General features: G+C 36.6%; 1 protein-coding gene across 4 annotated transcripts in view; it reads left to right on the top strand.

Annotated features, from left to right (window-relative positions):
- LAMA4 (laminin subunit alpha 4) overlaps positions 1-20,693 on the top strand; it is a 127,590-nt gene that overhangs the window by 67,685 nt on the left and 39,212 nt on the right. For all 4 annotated transcript variants that reach the window (XM_039870634.1, XM_039870649.1, XM_039870629.1 and 1 more), the window contains exons 10-16: positions 254-365; positions 3,095-3,262; positions 5,511-5,704; positions 10,255-10,371; positions 14,796-14,944; positions 16,765-16,906; positions 17,729-17,825. In XM_039870634.1, the coding sequence (XP_039726568.1) occupies positions 254-365; positions 3,095-3,262; positions 5,511-5,704; positions 10,255-10,371; positions 14,796-14,944; positions 16,765-16,906; positions 17,729-17,825 (979 nt within the window). The remainder of the gene's footprint in view (positions 1-253; positions 366-3,094; positions 3,263-5,510; positions 5,705-10,254; positions 10,372-14,795; positions 14,945-16,764; positions 16,907-17,728; positions 17,826-20,693) is intronic.

The following is a 20,693-nucleotide window of genomic DNA, read 5'->3' as shown; positions in this document are numbered from 1 at the left end:
TGTGCAAGGCAGTTTGTTGGATTGAACTGTGACTGATGGCATAGGAATGGCATCTGATTTTATAGCTTTCTGTAATCCTAAAGCTGGTCATCACATCAGCCTTCATTCATGGTTTCTGGGATATTTTATATGTTATAGAACTTTCACATACCAGGGAAATTTATGTTTATGGACTACATTATACCCGCATACACATATACACAATATTCCCTTCTCATAAATTTAATCTGGTGTTTATGTGGATTATTTATAGGAAAGTCAAGCCTCAAGAAAGAGCCAGCTGGTTCAGAAGGAAAGCATGGACACTATTAACCACGCAACTCAGCTTGTAGAGCAAGCCCACGACATGAGGGATAAAATCCAAGGTAAATATATTCTCTTCTGGTTCAGCTTACTGTCAAGGGAGCATTCCTGTTATTAACAACAGTAAAAACTAATAGCTGCTGTTAGTGCTTACGATGTGCCAGGAACTGTCCTGAGAGTGTTATAGGTTTGAACTTATATAAGGTTGACATTTCAAGTTTGTTTATCTGGGATTTCTGAGGACTCATCTCTACTTATGATCTGTTGACTTTCAAGAATAAATGTACAGAAACACTCCCTTTCCAGGCCTTTCACAGAAGTGGAATGCCAAAATACCTTTCCAACAGAGAAAATTGCATGCTATGGTGTCTCTAAAATTCAAGAGGTAAATAGAAATCATGTTTTTCTCAATTATTTACAATGAAAACACTGCGTTTAGTTTAGAGTGGCAGTGAACTGTCTGCTAATCCAAATCATCCTGAGTTCCTCTATGATGCTCTTTCCCAGGACACAGACGGGCAACTTGCTCTGGTCCCCAATCCAGAAGAAAAGAAAAGCAGGGAGGGTGTGTGTGAGATTTCTTTGCCCTAAAGCATTGTGACTGATTTGACCTTCCCCCTTGAAGGTTTACTTATTTGTGCTCTAACCTCTGGTAAGTGTAGGCTGCATTCTAAAATCTATCTTAATAGCATGTTGAAAACCAACCTTCATTTACCAGCAAAAAACCAGTCATTTTGTTTGTTCAAAGATAAATTCCTTAGGTTACAATCTGCTAAGATACAGTATGTATGTCTTTCCATAGTTTTTATTATTCTATATATTAAGAGCTGGATGACAGCACCAAGTGCATCTCAGGGCACAATGCCAGTATAAGGACCCACAGTGGGAGCTTCGTATCATTATACTGAGGTATAGGGAGCATATTCCAAGAAAAGAGATATACCAAACCAAGATTAATCATTTGCTATATTTCCTTTGGTGCCTATAACGCACAATAAAAACAAATGGCATACATTCGAAACATTTCTTTCTCCCAGCCCCATCATTGTACACTTTTGCATCTCCAATAAAATATTCTTTTCCTATAACATTTAGAGTTACTATTGATTTGTTTAAAAAGTAAGATCGAACCTAGATTAGCTGACCTCATTTAATTAAGAAATAAATATCCCTCTACGCAGCAAATAAAGCCAGAATCCTAGTAAACCATTCAGAGAAAATAATTCGTTTTTCTGTTGTTACTCAAATTTTGATTCTAAAGTGTTTCATTAGAAAAGAATCTAAACCTTCTTATTTGACATTTTAAGTATAGGAAAAGTTTGGGGGGGGGGATGCAAAAACCATGTATGGAAAACAATAATTTCCATTAGTTTTTACCTTTTTGTAATAATGTATAAACAGTCTCTGAAGACCAAAGGCAAAAATGTCATTGTCTACATTTACTTTTTCTAATCTATACCAGACATGGATAAAATAAAACAGGCCAAAACTTTAGATATAATATTTGCATCTAAATGCCAAAGAATTTAGCCTTGCAAGTGCTAGTTCTAAGGGAAACAAAAATCTATGTTTAGTTTACTTCAAAAGTTAGCATTTTAGACTTTACTTGAAAAGTGAATGTTTAATTTCTTCATAAGTTTGTAGGATTTTTTAGCCAGTCTGAGTGTCCCTGTAACTTATTTATAGCATTAAAAACCTCTTCCCTCATTTATCTCCTTTCTTTCACAATTCGGGAACAACACCAATAGCTTGTCATTCCTTATTCCCAACCATTTCTAAAATAACTGCTGGTGACCTTCAAGCTATTAGCTATATAAAATACAAACCCTTATTTGGTATGATTTATGTGACACCAGTGTTTGTTTACCCATCTTGTCTGGCCAACCGCATAGATCATAGTAAACCACAGACACACAATTTCATTTACACCAAGAAGATAAAATTCTTCCTCCCAGAGCTGCCATAGGCCGCAGTGACAATTACATAACTTTTATCTGATTATATGTAGTAGGCAGAGAAAATCAGAGAACTACTCAGCTCTGCTAGTATTTAGACAACTCGTTGAATCCCCCTGAGCCTCAGCAGTCTCTCCAGCTCAAATTCTCCATTCCACTTATGGACATAAGATGAAAATGACCCAGAGTTAAAGTGGCACAATCTTCACAAGCAGTCATACTATAGAAGGCAAGTAGCAATTGCAAAAAAATGTATATATTAATGAGAAAAAAAAACTTAAAAATGTTTATATCTAGTATGTAGAATAATTTGAAAGTCTCACTTGAACAATTATAGATACACTCTCATTTTGGCTTAGAGCTTCAGTAAATCCTTGGCTAAAATACAATTACTATCTCCAGTGCATCCTGCATATGACAGGAGATACTTCAGAACATTTTCTCTAAGTTTTGAATTTTATGTAAAAGTTTGATCAAAGGCCCCAGATTTGTGTGCCTTAAAAATTAATGTTTTTGAATCACTGTACAAACCAGGCACAGTTAAAATCAGGGCAGGCTTTGTATCAATCCCATTCCCATTCTGAAGACACCAAAAGGAAAGCAAAGAAGAATAATTTCATCAGATTTTACTTTCCCTGGAATAGATGATAAACTCAAATGCCGGCATCAGTATTTGCAGTGTGAATATCAGTATGCTGTCTTTTGGGGAGTCTTTCTTTCTGTTTTAGGAGCAGCACTGCCCTTTGCCCTCACTCACCCACGTTTTCAATGGCAATACTGTAAAATGCCCAGTCACCTCTCTCAGCTATCTTCTCTTATCATTTCCTTCCTTTCAGAGATCAACGACAAGATGCTCTATTATGGGAAGGAGCAGGAACTTAGCTCTGAGGAAATCTCTGAGAAGCTGGAGTTGGCCCAGAAGATGCTTGAGGAGATTAGACGCCGTCAACCATTCCTCATTCAACGAGAGCTCGTGGATGAAGAGGCAGATGAAGCCCATGAACGTAGGTGTATTCAACTCATAGAGCCCAGCACATGTCTGTTTTCTTTGTGGGTCCAGAAGCAGACACCAAGTCACAGGGCAACATTTGGTCAAAGCAACCAATTCCCAATATTCAGAGATATGTAGAACTTATATGTGGCCTCGGGGAATCATTCAGCATAACTTGACTATATGACCAAGATTTTTAGATCGAGGCCCAACCTTGAGCTTTTGAAACAGCTAAGATTCCACAAGGAATATGTAAAACTTTTACTTCTGAGCAGAAGAAATAAGGACTTAGCTTTGTGAAAACATATAAAACAGGGAGTGGAAGGCTCACGGGAACGAAGTCCCATGATTACAGTAAAGGAAATTATATTGAGAAGCCAGTAAAGCTACAAGCCCAGTAACATTCATGTTCTCAGGTCTATGAATGACTTTCGATGATTTTTAACCTCAATGGAAATTTAACATTTCCTTTAATGATGCCTGTAGACATCAAATCACAGTAGTATTTAGCAAACCTTGAGTTGGTCCCTGTATCAGCTATCAATTACTACCTAACAATCCACCCAAACATATTCAGTTAAAACGATAAACTTTTTTTTTTTTTTGCTCATGATAATATGGGTTGGTAATCTGGACTGGACTCAACCCAGACAGCTCATCTCTCTGCTCCATATGGCATGGTTGAGCTCACTCACATGTCTGAGGCCTTAGCTGAGATGGTCAGGCCTCTCCCTCCATGTCTTACTCTCAAGGAAACTAGCCAAGGCTTGTTCACTTGGTGGCTGCCTTCCAAGAGTGCAGCCATGGAAAGTGTAAGGTTTCTCAAATCCCAGCCTTAGAGCTCAACAATGTCATATCCATTGTCTTGGTCAAGACCAGCCCTGATTCAAGGCATGAGGAAATAGACTCCACTGTCAATGGGAAGAGCTGCAAAGTAGTTATGGTCATTTTAATCTACACAGTCAACAAAAGAAGCCATTGGTTTGCATATCATATTTTAGCTGTTGCTGTTATCTTAAAACATTAAGTTCATCAGTAATTCGAAATTATAGTAATTAGTCTCATCTTTAAGTCTTATTGTTTAATGCACTAATAAATAACATATATTATTATATTACCAATTTGTTTTTAATATATTGGTCTCCTTTTTAATTTTATGTATATTATTCTATGCATTTTAAACACATTATAATAAAAGGGTCTGAGGGTTTTACTAGATTTACAAAAGGGCCCGTGACGTAAAAAGGGTTAGGAACACCTCCCATAGATCATTTTCTTGCGATTGTCACTATCGATTTCTGCTAAGAATTAATGCGAACATTCAAAAAGAGGAATATTCTTGACTTAAAGGCATTTATAATAGCAAACATATAAAGTCATAGAAACAGTAAGAACCAAGGAATAATCTCTGGCCCTATTTCTGAGTCAGAATGAGGCCAGCAGTCAGGAAGTCTGGAGCTTTAATATCACAGCCAAATGCTTCCATGCTGCTTGACTATTTTGGAATCTAACAACACTGCCTTGGGGAAGTGGGACCAACCATATCTACCTAGCCACCTTCCACCTGGTGAATGCATTTTCAACCACTTCCTTTACTCAGCCATCAACTTGTATCTTTTGCTCAGTGATGTAAGAAAATACAAAATCTGAACAAGACAGATTGGTATTCCCTGGAGGAAATATAGAATTAAGACACATAGTCAATGTATCTAACTTCGATCAGACAACTAAGACATATACAAACTTTAAGAATGTACTATTGCCATTTAAATCTTTCCACCCAAAATAATAATTCAGGTTTGACCTAAAAGAACCTAACTAAAAGCAGTTGCCTGGAGAGAATACAGACAATGAATGGTGTGGACATTATTTGTCAGTAACAGACAATATCCTTTTGGTTATTTTTAATAATAAAACTATAATATATTTAAATCCTCTTTATATGGTAAAATTAGTATAATAATCTGGCTAATAATCGACATAGTATAATGATATGGTTTCCACACAAAACATAATCTTAATAAGAATGTTAATCAAGTCCTTCTTTTGGCTGACTGCCATCAGGAGTTCTGAAGCCCTACAAAATAGTATTTTTTTTTTACTTCAAATATAAAACATAGGCTATTGTTTGTGAACAACAACTTGACTCTCTATTGCTAAAAAAGGCATAGCCTGACACGTTTGCATCTCTGCTAAATGCTGATGGAATGAGAAAAGATGGGAGAAGCCCCGACTGAGTTTCTGTGTCTGTTTCTTCCCAGTGTTGAACCAGGCTGAGAGCTGGCAGAGACTATACAATGATACTCGCTCTTTGTTTCCTGTCGTCCTGGAGCAGCTGGACGATTACAATGCTAAGTTGTCAGACCTCCAGGAATCACTTGACCAGGCCCTTGACCACGTCAGGGATGCGGAAGACATGAACAGAGCCACAGCAGCCAGGCAACGGGACCACGAGGTACAGTAGATGCTCTAACTGAAAATGCGCTTCAAGCATTTAAGTTATACAAAGAAGAGACAGTTGGTATACAATTTTTAAATATTCATATGTTTTAAGTATGTGTACATTTTTTGCCACTGTAATTTGCTAATGTAAATGTGTGCACCCAAAATCAAGTTGAAACCATTAGAATTGTTTAGCTTTTGCATTGATAAGAATGCAGTTGTTCTCAGTGCTTGTGACCGCATGTGTTGATGTGTTGCTTTTGCAAATGAGTAAGCATTACACTATTCTTATGCCTGCCTTTTTTTATACTGAGAGCACTAGAACACCAAAGGAACCCAAAACCATGTTCCTGAAAGGATATGTGTAATTTTTGGAAAGGCATAATGAGTAAATCTCACCAGCCTGGCTGGTCAGCAGCTGCAGAGATAGGGAGTCTAATTCAGGGCAAGGTCATACAAATACAAACAGGTGAGGAAAATCCCAGACGTGGCCGTAGATTGCAAAGGCAGTCATCCCTATGGAGCCAAGATTTGTGCATGCCCACACCTAGAGGGCTGAGAACTGCTGGTGCTCATATGTCTGCTTCGAGCGATGCATGCACTCGCAACCACCGCCATAGAGAAGGGTCATGTGATAGGAAGGCAGGTGCATCTTTGGGCATATTGATAAATATTAGAGTGAAAAAATAAGAAATAACTATGAGCCAATGCATTAATTCAGTTATGTTTATTTTTATTGTTGGCAAAACCAACTAAAACTAGGCTCTCTACCCTACATTGCTACATCTCAGTAAGTCGTCGTAAAATGTCCTAAATAAAAATGAATTACACTTATCACTTTCTAATAGGATCAATTCCTTAGTCAATATTTTTTAGAAGAATAATGACCAGGAAAGCATTCTTTGTTAAACAAATGCATACTTACGTTACACAACAATTTAGAAGTGTAAAATAAAATAATTTCTTCAAGCAGATTTCAAGAGAGTTACTGAGACTCGTCCTTATCCTTGAATTTTTCCTCTTGCCCACCCCCACATTTAGTCAACCACAGGATCCTGCCAATTTTACTATTGGAATATTTGTAGCTCTCTTTCCTCTTTTCTATTTCTCTATAACCCCTAGTTTGGGCCTTCATTTTCAACCACAATAGCTTCCTCCTCTCTCTCTTCTGTTCTTGCTCCCTTCCAATTCACCCTCCCTACCCTGCCAGAGTGGCCCACATAAATAACTGACATTTACCTTTTGCTCATATTTAAAGTCTTCATTTTCTCCTTATGACCTATAGCAGAGCCTTTGACACTATAGCTTGTCAATCATTTAGTGAATTATAAAATAAGTTGTGAGGGTTGTAACCAGCATTTTTAAAAAAAGAAAAAGTAAAAAGGAAGTAAAATAGAATTGAAAATATCAAAGTACATCACCTATAGGAAGGTATGATTTCATCACATTTTTGCTTTAATTATGTATGCGTACTGGATTGCAACATAAAATGCGTTTTGTTTTGTTTTTTTTACCGTGGGTCATGGTTAAAAACATTTGAAAGACATTGTCGTATAGGATCATCTATGCTGTTTCCCATGGCATGTGGGACCCTCTCTGATGGGCCCTGCCAGCCTCCTCAGCCTCACCCCTGCTTTTCCCTGCTTTGCACATTCAGTTCAGACAATATCACACTACTGGTCTTCCCATCTGCCTGAAAAGCAGACTTTTTTTCTCCTTCACCTGGATAACCCCAGGTATCACCTCCTCCAGGAGGCCTACCTCACCATTCCTGATTAGCAAGTTCTCCTCTCCAGCAATCCCATAGTATGCTTTGTGCTCATCTCCTTCTGTCTGTGACCATCTGTTAATGGATCTGTGTCCACAACTCGATTTAAGTGTTTTAATTTTACATTTTACTGTTAGACCTACAGCATGCCTTAGAAAAGAACACTAAAATTCCAATCTTTATACAAAACAAAAATAAGCACATAGTTTAATCATTTTGATGTGTTCCAATAGTAGCCACACAACTAATAAGTACATATTTATTTCACTATTCTGCTCCCAACCCCAAAGGGTAACAGAATAATAAAAATCTTTATCAGATGAATGTAGGATTCTATATTTCAAAAGTAGGTTAAATACTTTTTGAAAATTTTATTGAATTTATTGAGGTGACATTGGTCAATAAAATTATGTTGGTTTCAAGTGTTTAATTTTATATCATTTGTATATTGTGCGTTTACCACCCAGAGTCAAGTTTCCTTCCATAACCATATATTTGACCCCCTTTACCTTTTTCTACCTCACTCCCACCCCGCTTTCCCTCTGCTAACCACCATACTGAGTTTTTGTTTGTCTTGATAATTCACTTGTCACTTTTCATTTTATATCCCACATATGAGTGAAATCATTGGTTCTTGACTTTTTCTGTCTGACTTATTTCACTTAGCATGATAGTCTTAAGATCTATCCATGTCGTTGCAGATGGTAGTATTTTATCTTTTCTTATGACTGAGTCGTATTCCATTGTTTATATGTACCACATCTTATTCAGTCATTCATCAAAAGCCGCTTCCATGTGTCGGCCACCACAAATAATGCTGCAATGAACATAGAGGCACATATATCTTTATGAATAAATGTTTTCAAGTTTTTCGGGTAGATACCCAGAAGAGGGATTGCTGGATCATACAGTAGTTTTATTCTTAATTTTTTGAAGAACCTCCATACTGTTTTCTATAGTGGCTGTACCAATTTGCATTCCCACCAGCAGTATATGAGGATTCCTTTTTATCTATGACCTCTCCAACACTTGTTAATACTTGTCTTGTTAAAAATAGCCATTCTTACAGGTGTGCGGTGGTATCTCATTGTGGCTTTAATTTGCATTTCTTTAAAAGCACTGTGTAGAGATTCTCACAAGCCAAAGCTGTGCCTTCCCAAGACTGTTTCTATCATTTTTTTTTAAGGATCAGAAATTTTTTTTTTTTTTTTTTGGCATATGTGAAATGGATACTGAAGCATACAGAATAGTGCTAATTACGTCATCTTCATAATTATCAGTTTCCAAAACTTTTTGGTCAAATTGACCATCTTCTTGTGGGAATATCTTTATTCGTGTCAAAGCTAATTCTATTCATTCTTCTAATGCAATATATGATAAGTGGGAGAAACCCTTTAACATGAAGCATATTATTTTCCAACTACTGCAAATGAACTTATCATGCAGGGCTGTTAGCACACAGCTTTGAAGTCTGGCTGTGACTTCAAGATGTTACCACTGTTCCCTTAAGGCAACCCAGATTCAGGGGCTTCCAGATGGGGTCAGAGTCTAGGGTCTCAGACTCTGTAAAAAGAAAATTGCTTTGAGAGAGCTAAATAATAACCAAACTTTTTCACCTCCCTTCCTTATAAACTTTAAAATAGTGCAGAGCTAGATAACTACTTTTCCTTGTGGAGATAAGAATAATTAATCTCAGGTAGTCACACAGTATTAAGCTTGATGGATATTGAGGGGAAATTGGTTTTTTAATGTTCTTGCATTAAGAGGATATTCAAATAGGATTCTTTTCTGTCCCTAGACCTTTACCTTTCCCTGTAGCAATGTATTTAGAGAAGAAGAGTTCCATCTTCCTTTCCACTAAATCAGGAAAGACTGCAGGAAGTAAGAAAGACATTAAGATGAGCTTAGAAAGTCTTAATGTATGTCCTTTTATATCTAGGCTCTTATAATTATTTCTATGATAGCCTAGATTATACCATAACTTACAGATTTCAACTCCAATTTAAATTACCATTTCTCAAGTAATTTCAATTCATTTTTCACTCGGATGATAAAATGAGTCTTTTACTTTTTCCTCTTACTGTTTTATTCTATGCTGCTCTCAAACTCTTGAACTCATTCGAAGCTCCATAATATTTCTTCAGAATCATAACATCCTTGCCTCTAGAACCCAAAAGTGAAGGTAAGAATTAAAGCATTCATCAAAAAATGTATTAGCAACTAGGGCGATTTCCCTCTTCAAAACTCCTGAGCATCTAACATAATGAGCTCAGAGTGGAAGGAAGCAAGATCACAATTTTGCACTTTGATGACAGGACCATTTTAAATTTCGAAAAGGATGTTAATATTATTTTATATATGCATTATTTCTGTCCAGATGAGCTATTTGTATCCCAAGATAGCACATGGTAAAAGTTTGTTTTGAATTAATTCATTTTCTTATTATTGCAAATATAGAACCAACGTTCCTGTATCGATAGTCCCACTTTACATTCATGAAGAGTCAAAGGCCCTCTCCGAAGTGTTAACTCTCTGAGATGGTGACATTATAAGAAATAATCATAGCTAAGCTTTGAAGCTCCCAGATTGCTTACTTTTGTCATTTCTACATTATAAATGAGAAAACTGAGCATCTGGTGGGCAGAATTCCCCAAAGCTGTATAGCAGTCAGGTGCGGGGGCTAGGCTGGAAACCCAGATCTGTCTTGATGCAAAGACAGTGAATTGATACTGACCACTCTCCCTGATGCTTTCTCTAAAGCCACCTCTTTGTCTCTCCTTTGTTCCTTCCTGAAGAAACAACACGACAAAATAAGAGGACACATGGACAAGGTGAACACGTCCCTGAGGACATCTTCAGACTCTTTGACAACACCTCGTCTGACCCTTTTGGAACTTGATGATATAATAAAGGTAAGAACCCATGTGACTTGTTCAGGTTTGCATTGATAGCACATTAGAACAGCAGCTCAGTGTCACAGAAGAATAATTGAATCCAATTCAATTCTATCAAGGTAGCTGGTATTATAAAAATAAGACCAGGTGACTGAATTTTTTAGTTTTTTTCATTGTACGGTGGCCACTAGCCATGTACAGCTGTTAAATTTAAATTTAAATGACTTGAAATGAAATAAAATTACATTTTTAATTCCTCAATCACATTAGCCATAGTTCAGGTGCTCCATATCACCACATGTGGCTAGTGGCTACTACATTGGACAGCACAGATATCATCACAGAAAGTTCTCTTGAAAGTACAACTCTAGGTTCATCCTACTCACTCTTTACTCATAAGTCGTATGTTTAATAAAACTGGCAGTGAAAATCCATAAAAGTTATACTTTTTAAAGTAGAAATTTTCCAATAAAATGCAGTGATTCAACCATCACCAAAGTACTCTTAGCTCATTTGTGTTATCTTTGAAAGGGTGTCATTTTAAAGTCATCTGGTCACCATGTCATTCTTTAGCTATTTCAGCACCAAGTTCCCGTCTGTCTCTCCATCCCTACTCCCAACACTATCCTTGGTGATGTCAAAATCTAGATGGCTGAGCCCACCAGCTCTCAGACCTCCAGCTCTTTGAACTCCTATCCAACAAGCTTTTCCTCCAGTCCATCTCTTTTATCCCTCTCTGATGGCCATACCTAGGTTTTGTCATCAAAAACAGTATCTCATCCCAAATCCCAGCTTCAAGCACCTTTCTCCCTGCGTAGCATCTCTTATCTCACTTACTTATCTCAGACCACATGGAGACCTCTTCCACTTTATTTATCCTATTGCTCTCATACCCTCTCCTGCCTCCTTAAGCAGCTAAAATAATCAATATAATCATTCTTTGCAACCACCCCTCATTTCCATATTCACCTATGCTCCTACTGTACTCACTTGAGAATTCTAACTTCATATACCCAGCGAACCCAAGTATCATGGCCACATCAGTGCAGCCAACATGACTAATGGGAAACTGACTTCCCGTTCTATCAGCATGGCTGATATTTGCTTCATGCTTCATGCTTCACTGAAAAAAATAGAAACAAAGACAACTCCCCTCATCTTCTGTTCCCAAATCTACCTGTTTACCTGCATCTCTATCTAGACTTCTACCTTCCTTCCTATAGTAAATAATGAAGTGTCCCTTTTCCTGTCACAGTCCAGTCCCTCTACCCATACTCTGAATCTTATTCTTCCTCACCTTGAAAACACAGTAGCAGGGTAGGGCTCCCAAAAGCATGCCCTCTGTCTTCTCTTTCACCCAGTTCTTACTCTTTACTGGATTGTTATTACTCACATACAGACATGCTCTAATAGCTCCGATCTTTTAAAAATTAAAAAGAAAAAAGCCCTTGCTTATATCTTCTCTAATTTCTGCCTCATTACTCTGCTCGGCTTCACGGCAAAACATCTAAGTAATTTACAGTCACTGTTTCCACCCCCTATCTCCACGCTGTCTACAGTACTCAACCTACTCCAAACGGAAATCCATGTCCCACTGAAACTGTGTTTGTCCAAGTCACCAGTGACCTCAATGTAGCATCTCTCTCCTCAGCATTCTCAGCCTCGCATTGTTAACCATCTCTCCTTATTTAAACACTCGGGGCTCCTGTCCTGGCTCCTCCAACACCCCACTCACTTGGCTCTCCTCCCACCTCATTGGCCATTTTTTCTCAGCCTCCTTTGCTGGCTTTACCACTGCACATTCCTGTGGTAAATATTTTAGGCTCTGCAGGCCACACACAACTGCTCTCTCTTATTCTTTTTGGTTTTTGTTTGTTAGTTGGTTTTTTTTGTTTGTTTATTTGTTTTTTTACAACTCTTTAAAAATATAAAAATATTCTTAGCCAGAAGCTATATAAAAACAGGCTTTGGGCCATACTTGGCACTGGGCCGGGTTGAACCTTGCTCTTGATAATGAAAAGCTCAGTGTTCAGTCCTGGGCCTTTCTTTCTATTTATACTTTCTCCCTAGTTGATCCCATTGAATCTCATGACTTTACAGAGTAATTATATGCATGATTCCACATTTTTACCTCTGACTCTGATACCTCCACCAAGTTCCAAACTCTTAGATCCAAATGCTTACTCAATGTTTTCAAGCAAGAACTCAGCATGGTTTGTAGGAAACTCAGTTTCATCTACCACTTTGATGTGTAATAGACATATTAAATTTAACACATTCCGAATGAAACCTGGTCCTTCCCTAGTCTCCCCCACCTCAGTACGTGGCACAACCCAATAGCTCAAAGCAAAATTCTGCAGTCATTCTTGATTTCTCCTTTCTCCTCACCCCCATTTCAGTGAGACCTGTTGGCCCTATCTCCAGAATGAATTCTGATTTCCTATCACTACCTTCTTCTCTGCTGCTACTACTTAATCTAAGTCACCTCATCCCCAATGTGAGCTGCCATAAGAGCCTCCTACTGATCCATTTGCTTCTACTTCTGCCCGTCAATAGTCATTTTCTATGCAATAGCAGAATAATCCTTTAAAGACATAAACAGATCACATTATTTCTCCCACATAAAATCTCTATTAACACTTATAAGAAACAAGCTCACTTTACTATGGCCCATGAGACCCTCTAAGTGACCTGGCTCTGGCCCACTCCTTTGACCTCATACCCTACTCTCTCCCTCACTCACTGCACTCCAGATTGTTACATCCCAACTCCTCTCTATTTTTCCAACATGCCATACTTTTTCCTGCCTCAGGATCTTTGCACTTGCTGTCCCCAAATCTTCAAATTGCTAGTGGCCTTGTGACCATTCAATCTAAGTGTCCTCTTACCTTTATTCACTCTCCAAACCATCTTACCTGTTGTATTTGATTCAAAATACTTTTTACTCCCTGAAATTAGCTTGCTCACTTATTTGATCACTTGTTGATGATCTGTATCTTCCCACCAGATTGTAAATTCTTTGAAAGTAGAGACTGTGTTCACAGCTGTGTATCCTAAAAGAGTGTCTGGTATATAGTAGTCATACAATAAATATTTGTTGAATGAATTAATAAGTAAAAGTGGAGAGTCCATGGTATTTTTCTGCTTATACAATTAAAACTATTTTTTTCAAAGTATTATTTCCCAGATGACCAACCAAATGGCTAGAGGTTTAATACTGTCTCCATAAAAATAAACCCTATATGCCAGGGACTGTGCTACATTCTGGGAATATCAAAATAAACATAGTTTTTGTCTCCCAAAATTGTGTAATCTGGTGAGTGTAATATTCAAGTAAAAGGATTATAGTAATGAGATATGTGGATAAATTATATATATATACATACAAACACACACATATACACACACACATATACATATATATTTATGTATATATATATGTATGTGTATGTGTATATATATATATGTATGTATATGTATATGTGTGTGTGTGTGTGTGTGTGTGTGTGTGTGTGTGTTATATATATCCCTACTCAACTCACCCTGGAGTTGTTAAGGAGGGCTTCACAAAGGAAGTGCTATTAGAGTTGCATTTGGAAGATGAGTACAAATTTTCTAGATAGATCAGATATAAAAGAAAGGAAAGGTATTCCCCACACAGGGAAAATAATGTGTGCAAGGACACAGGGGCCAGAAAAATTATGGAGCATTAAAACAATGATCAGTTAGTCAAGGTTGGACCCTGGAAGGTAGTAGGATGAGGAGTGGTAATAAATGATGAAATTGGTAAGAGAGGAGGAGTCAGTTGATGAAGACATGCTAAGGAATTGGATTTGTTCCTGCAAAGCAATAGCTGGTTTTGAGAAGGGAAATAATACAATCAGATTTACTTAATAGGAAGATAACAATCCCTGTTGGATGGCAGAGAATGGATTAGAAGACTAAAAGAATGAGCGCAGGCGAGGAAGTTAGATCACTCAGGGAGGAAGGGGCTGAGTCAAACCCTAAGGAATAGCAGCTTTTAAAGTCTTCATCCTGGCCGGTGAAATAGGAGAGTGGGAGAGACCAGTGTCACACAGGCTAGCTTAGGTTAGTTTTGCTTAGTTTAATTGTTTTGTTTAGTTTAGTTTAGTTTAGTTTCGTTTCGTTTAGTTTCGTTTAGTTTAGCTTCGTTTCGTTTCGTTTCGTTTCGTTTCGTTTTCAAATCAGAGACAGCAAAGCATTTCTGAATGCTAGGGAAGCAATCAGTAGAGAAGAAGGAGTTGAAGATTCAACAGAAATAGATAAATATCTACTTATAATATTGTAGACTCTTGTAGACCTGGCTTGAAATTTACTGAACTTCACAATAAGGAAGAATAAAGATTATCTTTTGATATTCTTTGGGGAAAATGTTTTAAGTTCTTCTAAATTCAATTCATTTTTTAAAACATTTTCTTAAGAACGCATCAGGAATTTACGCAGAAATAGATGGAGCCAGAAGTGAACTACAGGGAAAGCTAGCCAACCTAAGTAACCTCAATCACGATTTAGTCCAAGAAGCTGTTGACCATGCACAGAACCTTCACCAAGAGGCTGAAGAACTGAGCAGGTAATATTCTGGTTTTAGAAATGCAAATCTCTGCATAGGCTGAATAATTTTTATTCAATTCCAAATGCCGGAGCTACTGGGATACAATGTTCATAGCTTGGTTTGAGGATTACGTTTGCTCATTTATTTGTTTGTTGATGGTCAGTCTGAGAGCCAAACATTGTTTATTGCAATTGCTTTAGGGAGACAGTTTTTAGATTTTTAAAAATCTGTCAGTTCAGGGAAAGAGGATTCTGTTCCACAAACCTAATGTGTTTTGTTTAAGGGCATAACTGCTGCACAAAATATTATCAAGTATATCAGATCCCTCTACAAGGTCTAAATCTACCATCATCACCTGTCTATTAATTTCATAGGTAGCATTAGTTTTCCACACCCAAGTGGTTGGAAGTTGGCGGTGTAACTGACTTCTGGTAAATACTCTGGACACTCCACAGTGCCCAGCAGGAACTAATTGATTTCAATACCTATTAAGAGAAAAATCAATGGGCAATTTTTCTCCTACCATTTAAAAGAGAATCATGCACCCCTTGGGCACTAAATTAATGTTAATTGAAATGTACTGAAAAATTGAATTGAATTCATGACTCTGAAATAATAGATAAATAATGAGATGATTATAGAGAAAGACTACAAATCTGGCAATTAGAAATAAGGATAAAGGTCAAGAACAAAATAAGAACCAATAGTAACTTCTATTCAAAACTTAAATAATCTTTTTATTTCAGATTGCCAAAATTTTCAAATTTTCTCCTAAATCTCCTGAGAGGAGAGTGAGAGGTCACATGTAGTTTTGGTGTGAGATGGTGTTATATCCACCAACTGTCATGCTCCCAGGAAATGTGCTTCTGATCAAGCCAATAAAATGGAGCTTGGATAAAACACTGCTTTGGATAATATGCTGTATTCACAGAATATTATTCTTGAAGTCCATTCTCAGGCTCTCTTCATCCTTCTTTTGTCATTGTAATAACTGCATCCCACTGATTGAGATCTCAACACATACCTTCTCTAAATGCTGCTCTACAGCAAGCAGTGTGCTGGCATGAATAAAATTGAGACAAAGGATTCAGAATAATCCGCAGAAGCGGGGGTGGGGAGTTGGCATTTATATTATAGGGGGAAAAGTGTTTGTCTCAGGAGTGAGAAAAACCTTAATAAAGTGTGCCCTGGGCAAGCCATGCACTCTCTTCAGAGCCTTGCTTGCTTCTGTGAAGAGGGAATAACGGTATCTTGAGCATGGGCATGGTAATAATTAAAAATTTACTGTATGGAACAAGGCTAGCCCAGTATCTGCACATAGATGCTCGGTGCATGTTATTCCCCTTCTTAAGGAAAAATATAATCTGCTATATAAGGTGAATAAAAGAGAAAAATAAGGTTGAATGAACAGAGTGAAACCAGCTAATACCTAACCATGCTGAGGTTATGCACCCTCTCCGAGAGCCTTAGTTTCTTTTATGGAGAGGGACTAACAATGCTGATCTGGTTAAGTAGTAGATGGGGATGACTGGGTTCATTCCCGTGCCTGACCACAGCCACATGAATTCTCACTTGAAGAATTGCAGAATGTTGTTTTTAAATCATCATTTCCTTTTTCTGTGGCCACTGTCAGGCAGGCAGCTGCCATGGGTCCAAACTAGTGTAGTCTTGGGGGTACCAAAGGCAGAGGAATGCAAAGGAAAGGCAGCTTAGGAAAACCTTGTCAAGCCAGGTGACTTTGAATAACAGGAAGGATATATTCAAATCAAGCCCTAAAAATGGCCCTATTTCCCAAGGAGGTAAGAAGGAAAAATAATGATAAGTTTGTTCATTAACAGGAATTTGCACAGTTCAGATATGAATGGGCTGGTCCAGAAGGCTTTGGATGCTTCGAATGTCTATGAAAATATAGCCAATTATGTTAATGAAGCCAATGAAACAGCAGAATTGGCTTTGAACATCACTGACCGAATATACGATGTGAGTTTTCCTTTATTTCAAAGATCATTTATATTTTGCCTTTTCTGGGCTTATGACTTTTCTGTTTTCTCATGTCATCTCTTCCAATGTAATACAAATGGCAGAACAGGAGAACTAAGAAAAGACCATTTATTTATGTTATGAATGTTTTAGCAGGGCATGTTGTTCAAGGTGTGCCTTATCCCAGACAGCAAATGCCAGTTCCCTAACCAGCTTTTTCATGTCACAGTCCCTGAATAAAACATATCCAAGACTATTCCCAGGTATATATTCAGATTTTTTTCTTTTTTTAAGTTTATTTTCCAATTACACTTATTATACAATATTATATTAGTTTCAGGTGTATAACACAGGATTAGACATTTATATAACTTACGAAGTGATCACCCCAAGAGTCTACTACCCATCTGACAACATACATAATTGCTGCAATATTATTGACTGTATTCCCTAAGCTGTACTTTACGTCCCCATGATTAGTTTTATAACTGACAATTTGTACTCCTTAGTCTCTTTTACCTTTTGATTTTTTTCAACTCAGAAATTGTTTATTGATGGTTTCTACATATGACAAGCACTTTGGCGAGGCCTTGGCCAGGCGCTATTATTGGTTCATTGAATTTTCCTCAAAAAACATTTATCTCGAAAATGTCAAGGACACTACTGTTTCATGTTCACCTTTGACTTTGACTTCGAGCTATGAAAATAAAGCTGTATGAATTTTGCTTAGTATTTAGCAGATAAACTGTGTCTCTTAAATCCTAAAACCACAAAAATTTGTTGCACTGTTATTTTTACTCTCTCCACCCAATTCTTTTGTAGGCTGTGAGTGGCATTGATACTCAAATCATTTACCATAAAGATGAAAGCGAGCACCTCCTCAATCAAGCAAGAGAACTGCAAACAAGGGCAGATTCTAGTAAGTACCTTCACTTTCCCATCTTCCTTCTGATTTACTGCTGCTTCCCTCCTTTCATACAGTATTTCTACATTTAGACAGAGATTTCAAAATTCTAGGATTAAAGAATAAAGAATATTTCACTGAATAATACATTAATAGTTCCTGCTCAGAGTCAAGGCATAAAAAAGCAAAGATTCGTATTTTAAAATAAGTCGTGATTTTTAAAAAAACTTCCACATAATAAAACATCGATATGCTTTATATTCTTGGTAATCAAATAGGCTAATTAATAGAAACAATAAATATCAATTTTCAAAGAGATAATCCCATAAAATACACAAAACTAAAACTGTATTGCACATAATTTACCCTTTTGAGTAAAATTCAGAAGGCTGTTCAAAATTTTACCCATGATGACACACATAGGAACAGGTCATCACTTGGAGAGTCAGGAGGATAGGGCACCGCAAAGCAGTCTGGTTATTTGCACTTTCTTGTAGTTCGTGTTCTTCATGTTTACTGTATTTAGGACAAGCCTGGTGATCATATGGGAGGAAGCATTTCCAAAGGCTTGTGTTTGCATCTGCTAAAGCGATACCTCCAAGAGTGAGAAAGGAAAGAGAAAATAAAAGTGAGATCATTTTAGTCAATTTTGAATCTTGTGAGTTACTCTTAAAAACAATTGAATTGACTAACAATTTTACCAAACATCATTCATTTCTGAAGTAATGAACTCATTCTTAAGGTATTCGAGCATTGACTAATGAGACTGGAAATCCATTATCTAGCTAACTTCTAACTACCACCTAAAAACAAAGGCCAATATTGAACTTAAAAACTTCACATAATTTTATCAAAGCAATTAATCTCAAGTGCTTTTATTTTTACAAAGAAATATATAGAAAATAAATACACTTGTTTTTCATACGTAGAATATTTAACTAATATAATTACCATAAAGCAGCTATTATTTAATGTTTTCTGGGTAAACAAAGGCAATAAAAAATGTAATTAAGTTTCTCGATTCTAAGTAATTTTTAAATCCAATCTTGAACATACTCTTCAGAAAATTAGAGTAATAGCAGTAAAGAATTAGATTAATAGTAAAATATTTTTAAATAAATGTTGATATATCTATGTATTTCTTTTGTTTTATGTGATGTGAAGATCAGAATATGCAGATCTTCATAACTCAGTGACTTAAATATTTTATTCTCCTTGATAATTTGCAAGGTACTTTCTCAGTCCTATCACTATCGAGTTATTGAAACTCATGAAAGAATTTTTTTCTATTTTGGAAGTGATATCTCTTCAAAGTTTTACATTTTTACATGCAGATGAATCTCTGCATTGTTCTCTTTAAATATTTTATGGATTTGGTCACCCACTTCATGATCTTGTTTGGTTAAATCCCTTCATGTATTTATTATAAAAGGGACCCTGAAGGGGATTTAAGACTGTGTGGCTCAGTACTTGCCTCCCTTTAAACAATACATGTGTTTGTGATATAAATTCAGATTCTGAAATTGAACCATATTTATCTACTGGGTTACATTATAATTTTAGATTACTGTTAATTCAGTTTCAATGATCAATCATCTTTATTTCCTAGCTTTTTTTTCTTCATTGTCTGCATCAAATAGTTAGCAACTTATAATATAACTCAGGAAGCTGCTATTTAAAGGAATCTTCTATTGAACTCATTTGTAAAATGAAAAAAATGTTTACGTAAGAAGTTCTAAATAGGACACACTTTTTATGAAACATCTCTTCTTATAAACATCCAGCCCAAAATAGATTTTCTTTCTCCTATTTTTATCAGGAGCTCCAAATATAGAGTTAAATATATTCTTTCTCAGTATATTAGCCAGTGATTTTTACAGTCATGGGACCCAAAAGAAAGAGCTAAAAAGATTTTTTTGTATCATGGTATTCAAAAATTGAAGCTAAAAGATGGAGAGAGAATGCAATACAACTACAAAGTATGTTTAAATCCCTCTTTAAATTCTGGGAAATTCTTGGGCACTACCTAAAGGAAGTAAGAAAGAAGTGCTTGTACTTTAGTTACATTGTACTTGGCGACAGAATCAAATAAGCATTACCTATTGTGTACCCATTATAGACATGTGGAGAAAAAAGATAACTGGACAATAAACCAAGCACACCAAGACTATACAAGAGAAAAGAGAAAGTACACCATAGGACTGTGTATATTTACAAGCCCATCGGAGAGAAAGAGAAGAGTATGATAGGAAATAAAAAAATTATTTTTCTGTTTGTCAAGAAGCATAAATTTTCTGATGCATTAGGAATAAACAAAACATGAACCTAGAATACTTGGGAAAGTTGATCTTTCATTTCAGACAACAAGTTATTACATCATGGCTTGTTGGGATTTGCTCCAAGATAAATCCAGTTTAGGGATTATGCATAAGCATACTTCCAAGAATAATTTTTTGCAAGAAAAAGCTATCACAAACTGATACATGAATGTGGTTCCATAGTGTAGCAGTTAGCACATCTGCTTTATATGCAGAAGGTCCTGGGTTCATGCCCCAGTGGAGGCATAGTCCATGGTCGACAGCCATGCCATTCTGAACAAGCCCAATGCCTGATCTCAGAAGCTAAGCAGGGTCAGGCCTGGTTAGTATTTAGATGGGAGACCATCTAGGAAGACCAGGTGCTGTAAGTATTAATAATAAATAAATAAATAAATAAATAACTGATACAAGAGCAAATAGAAAATCTGATAGTTATATGTACAAACATATGTATAATAAATTTAATCAGTAATTAAACCCTTTTCACAAAGAAATCTCAAGGTTCAGATGGCTTCATCAGTGAATTCTTCCAAACTTTTAAAGAATAACACCACTCATATAATAA

The sequence above is a fragment of the Pteropus medius genome, unplaced genomic scaffold (assembly GCF_902729225.1).
Source record: "Pteropus medius unplaced genomic scaffold, Ma_sr-lr_union100, whole genome shotgun sequence".
NCBI lineage: Eukaryota > Metazoa > Chordata > Mammalia > Chiroptera > Pteropodidae > Pteropus > Pteropus medius.
The sequence above is the reverse complement of the archived record's forward strand: the minus strand, read 5'-3'. Positions and strand labels throughout refer to the sequence as shown.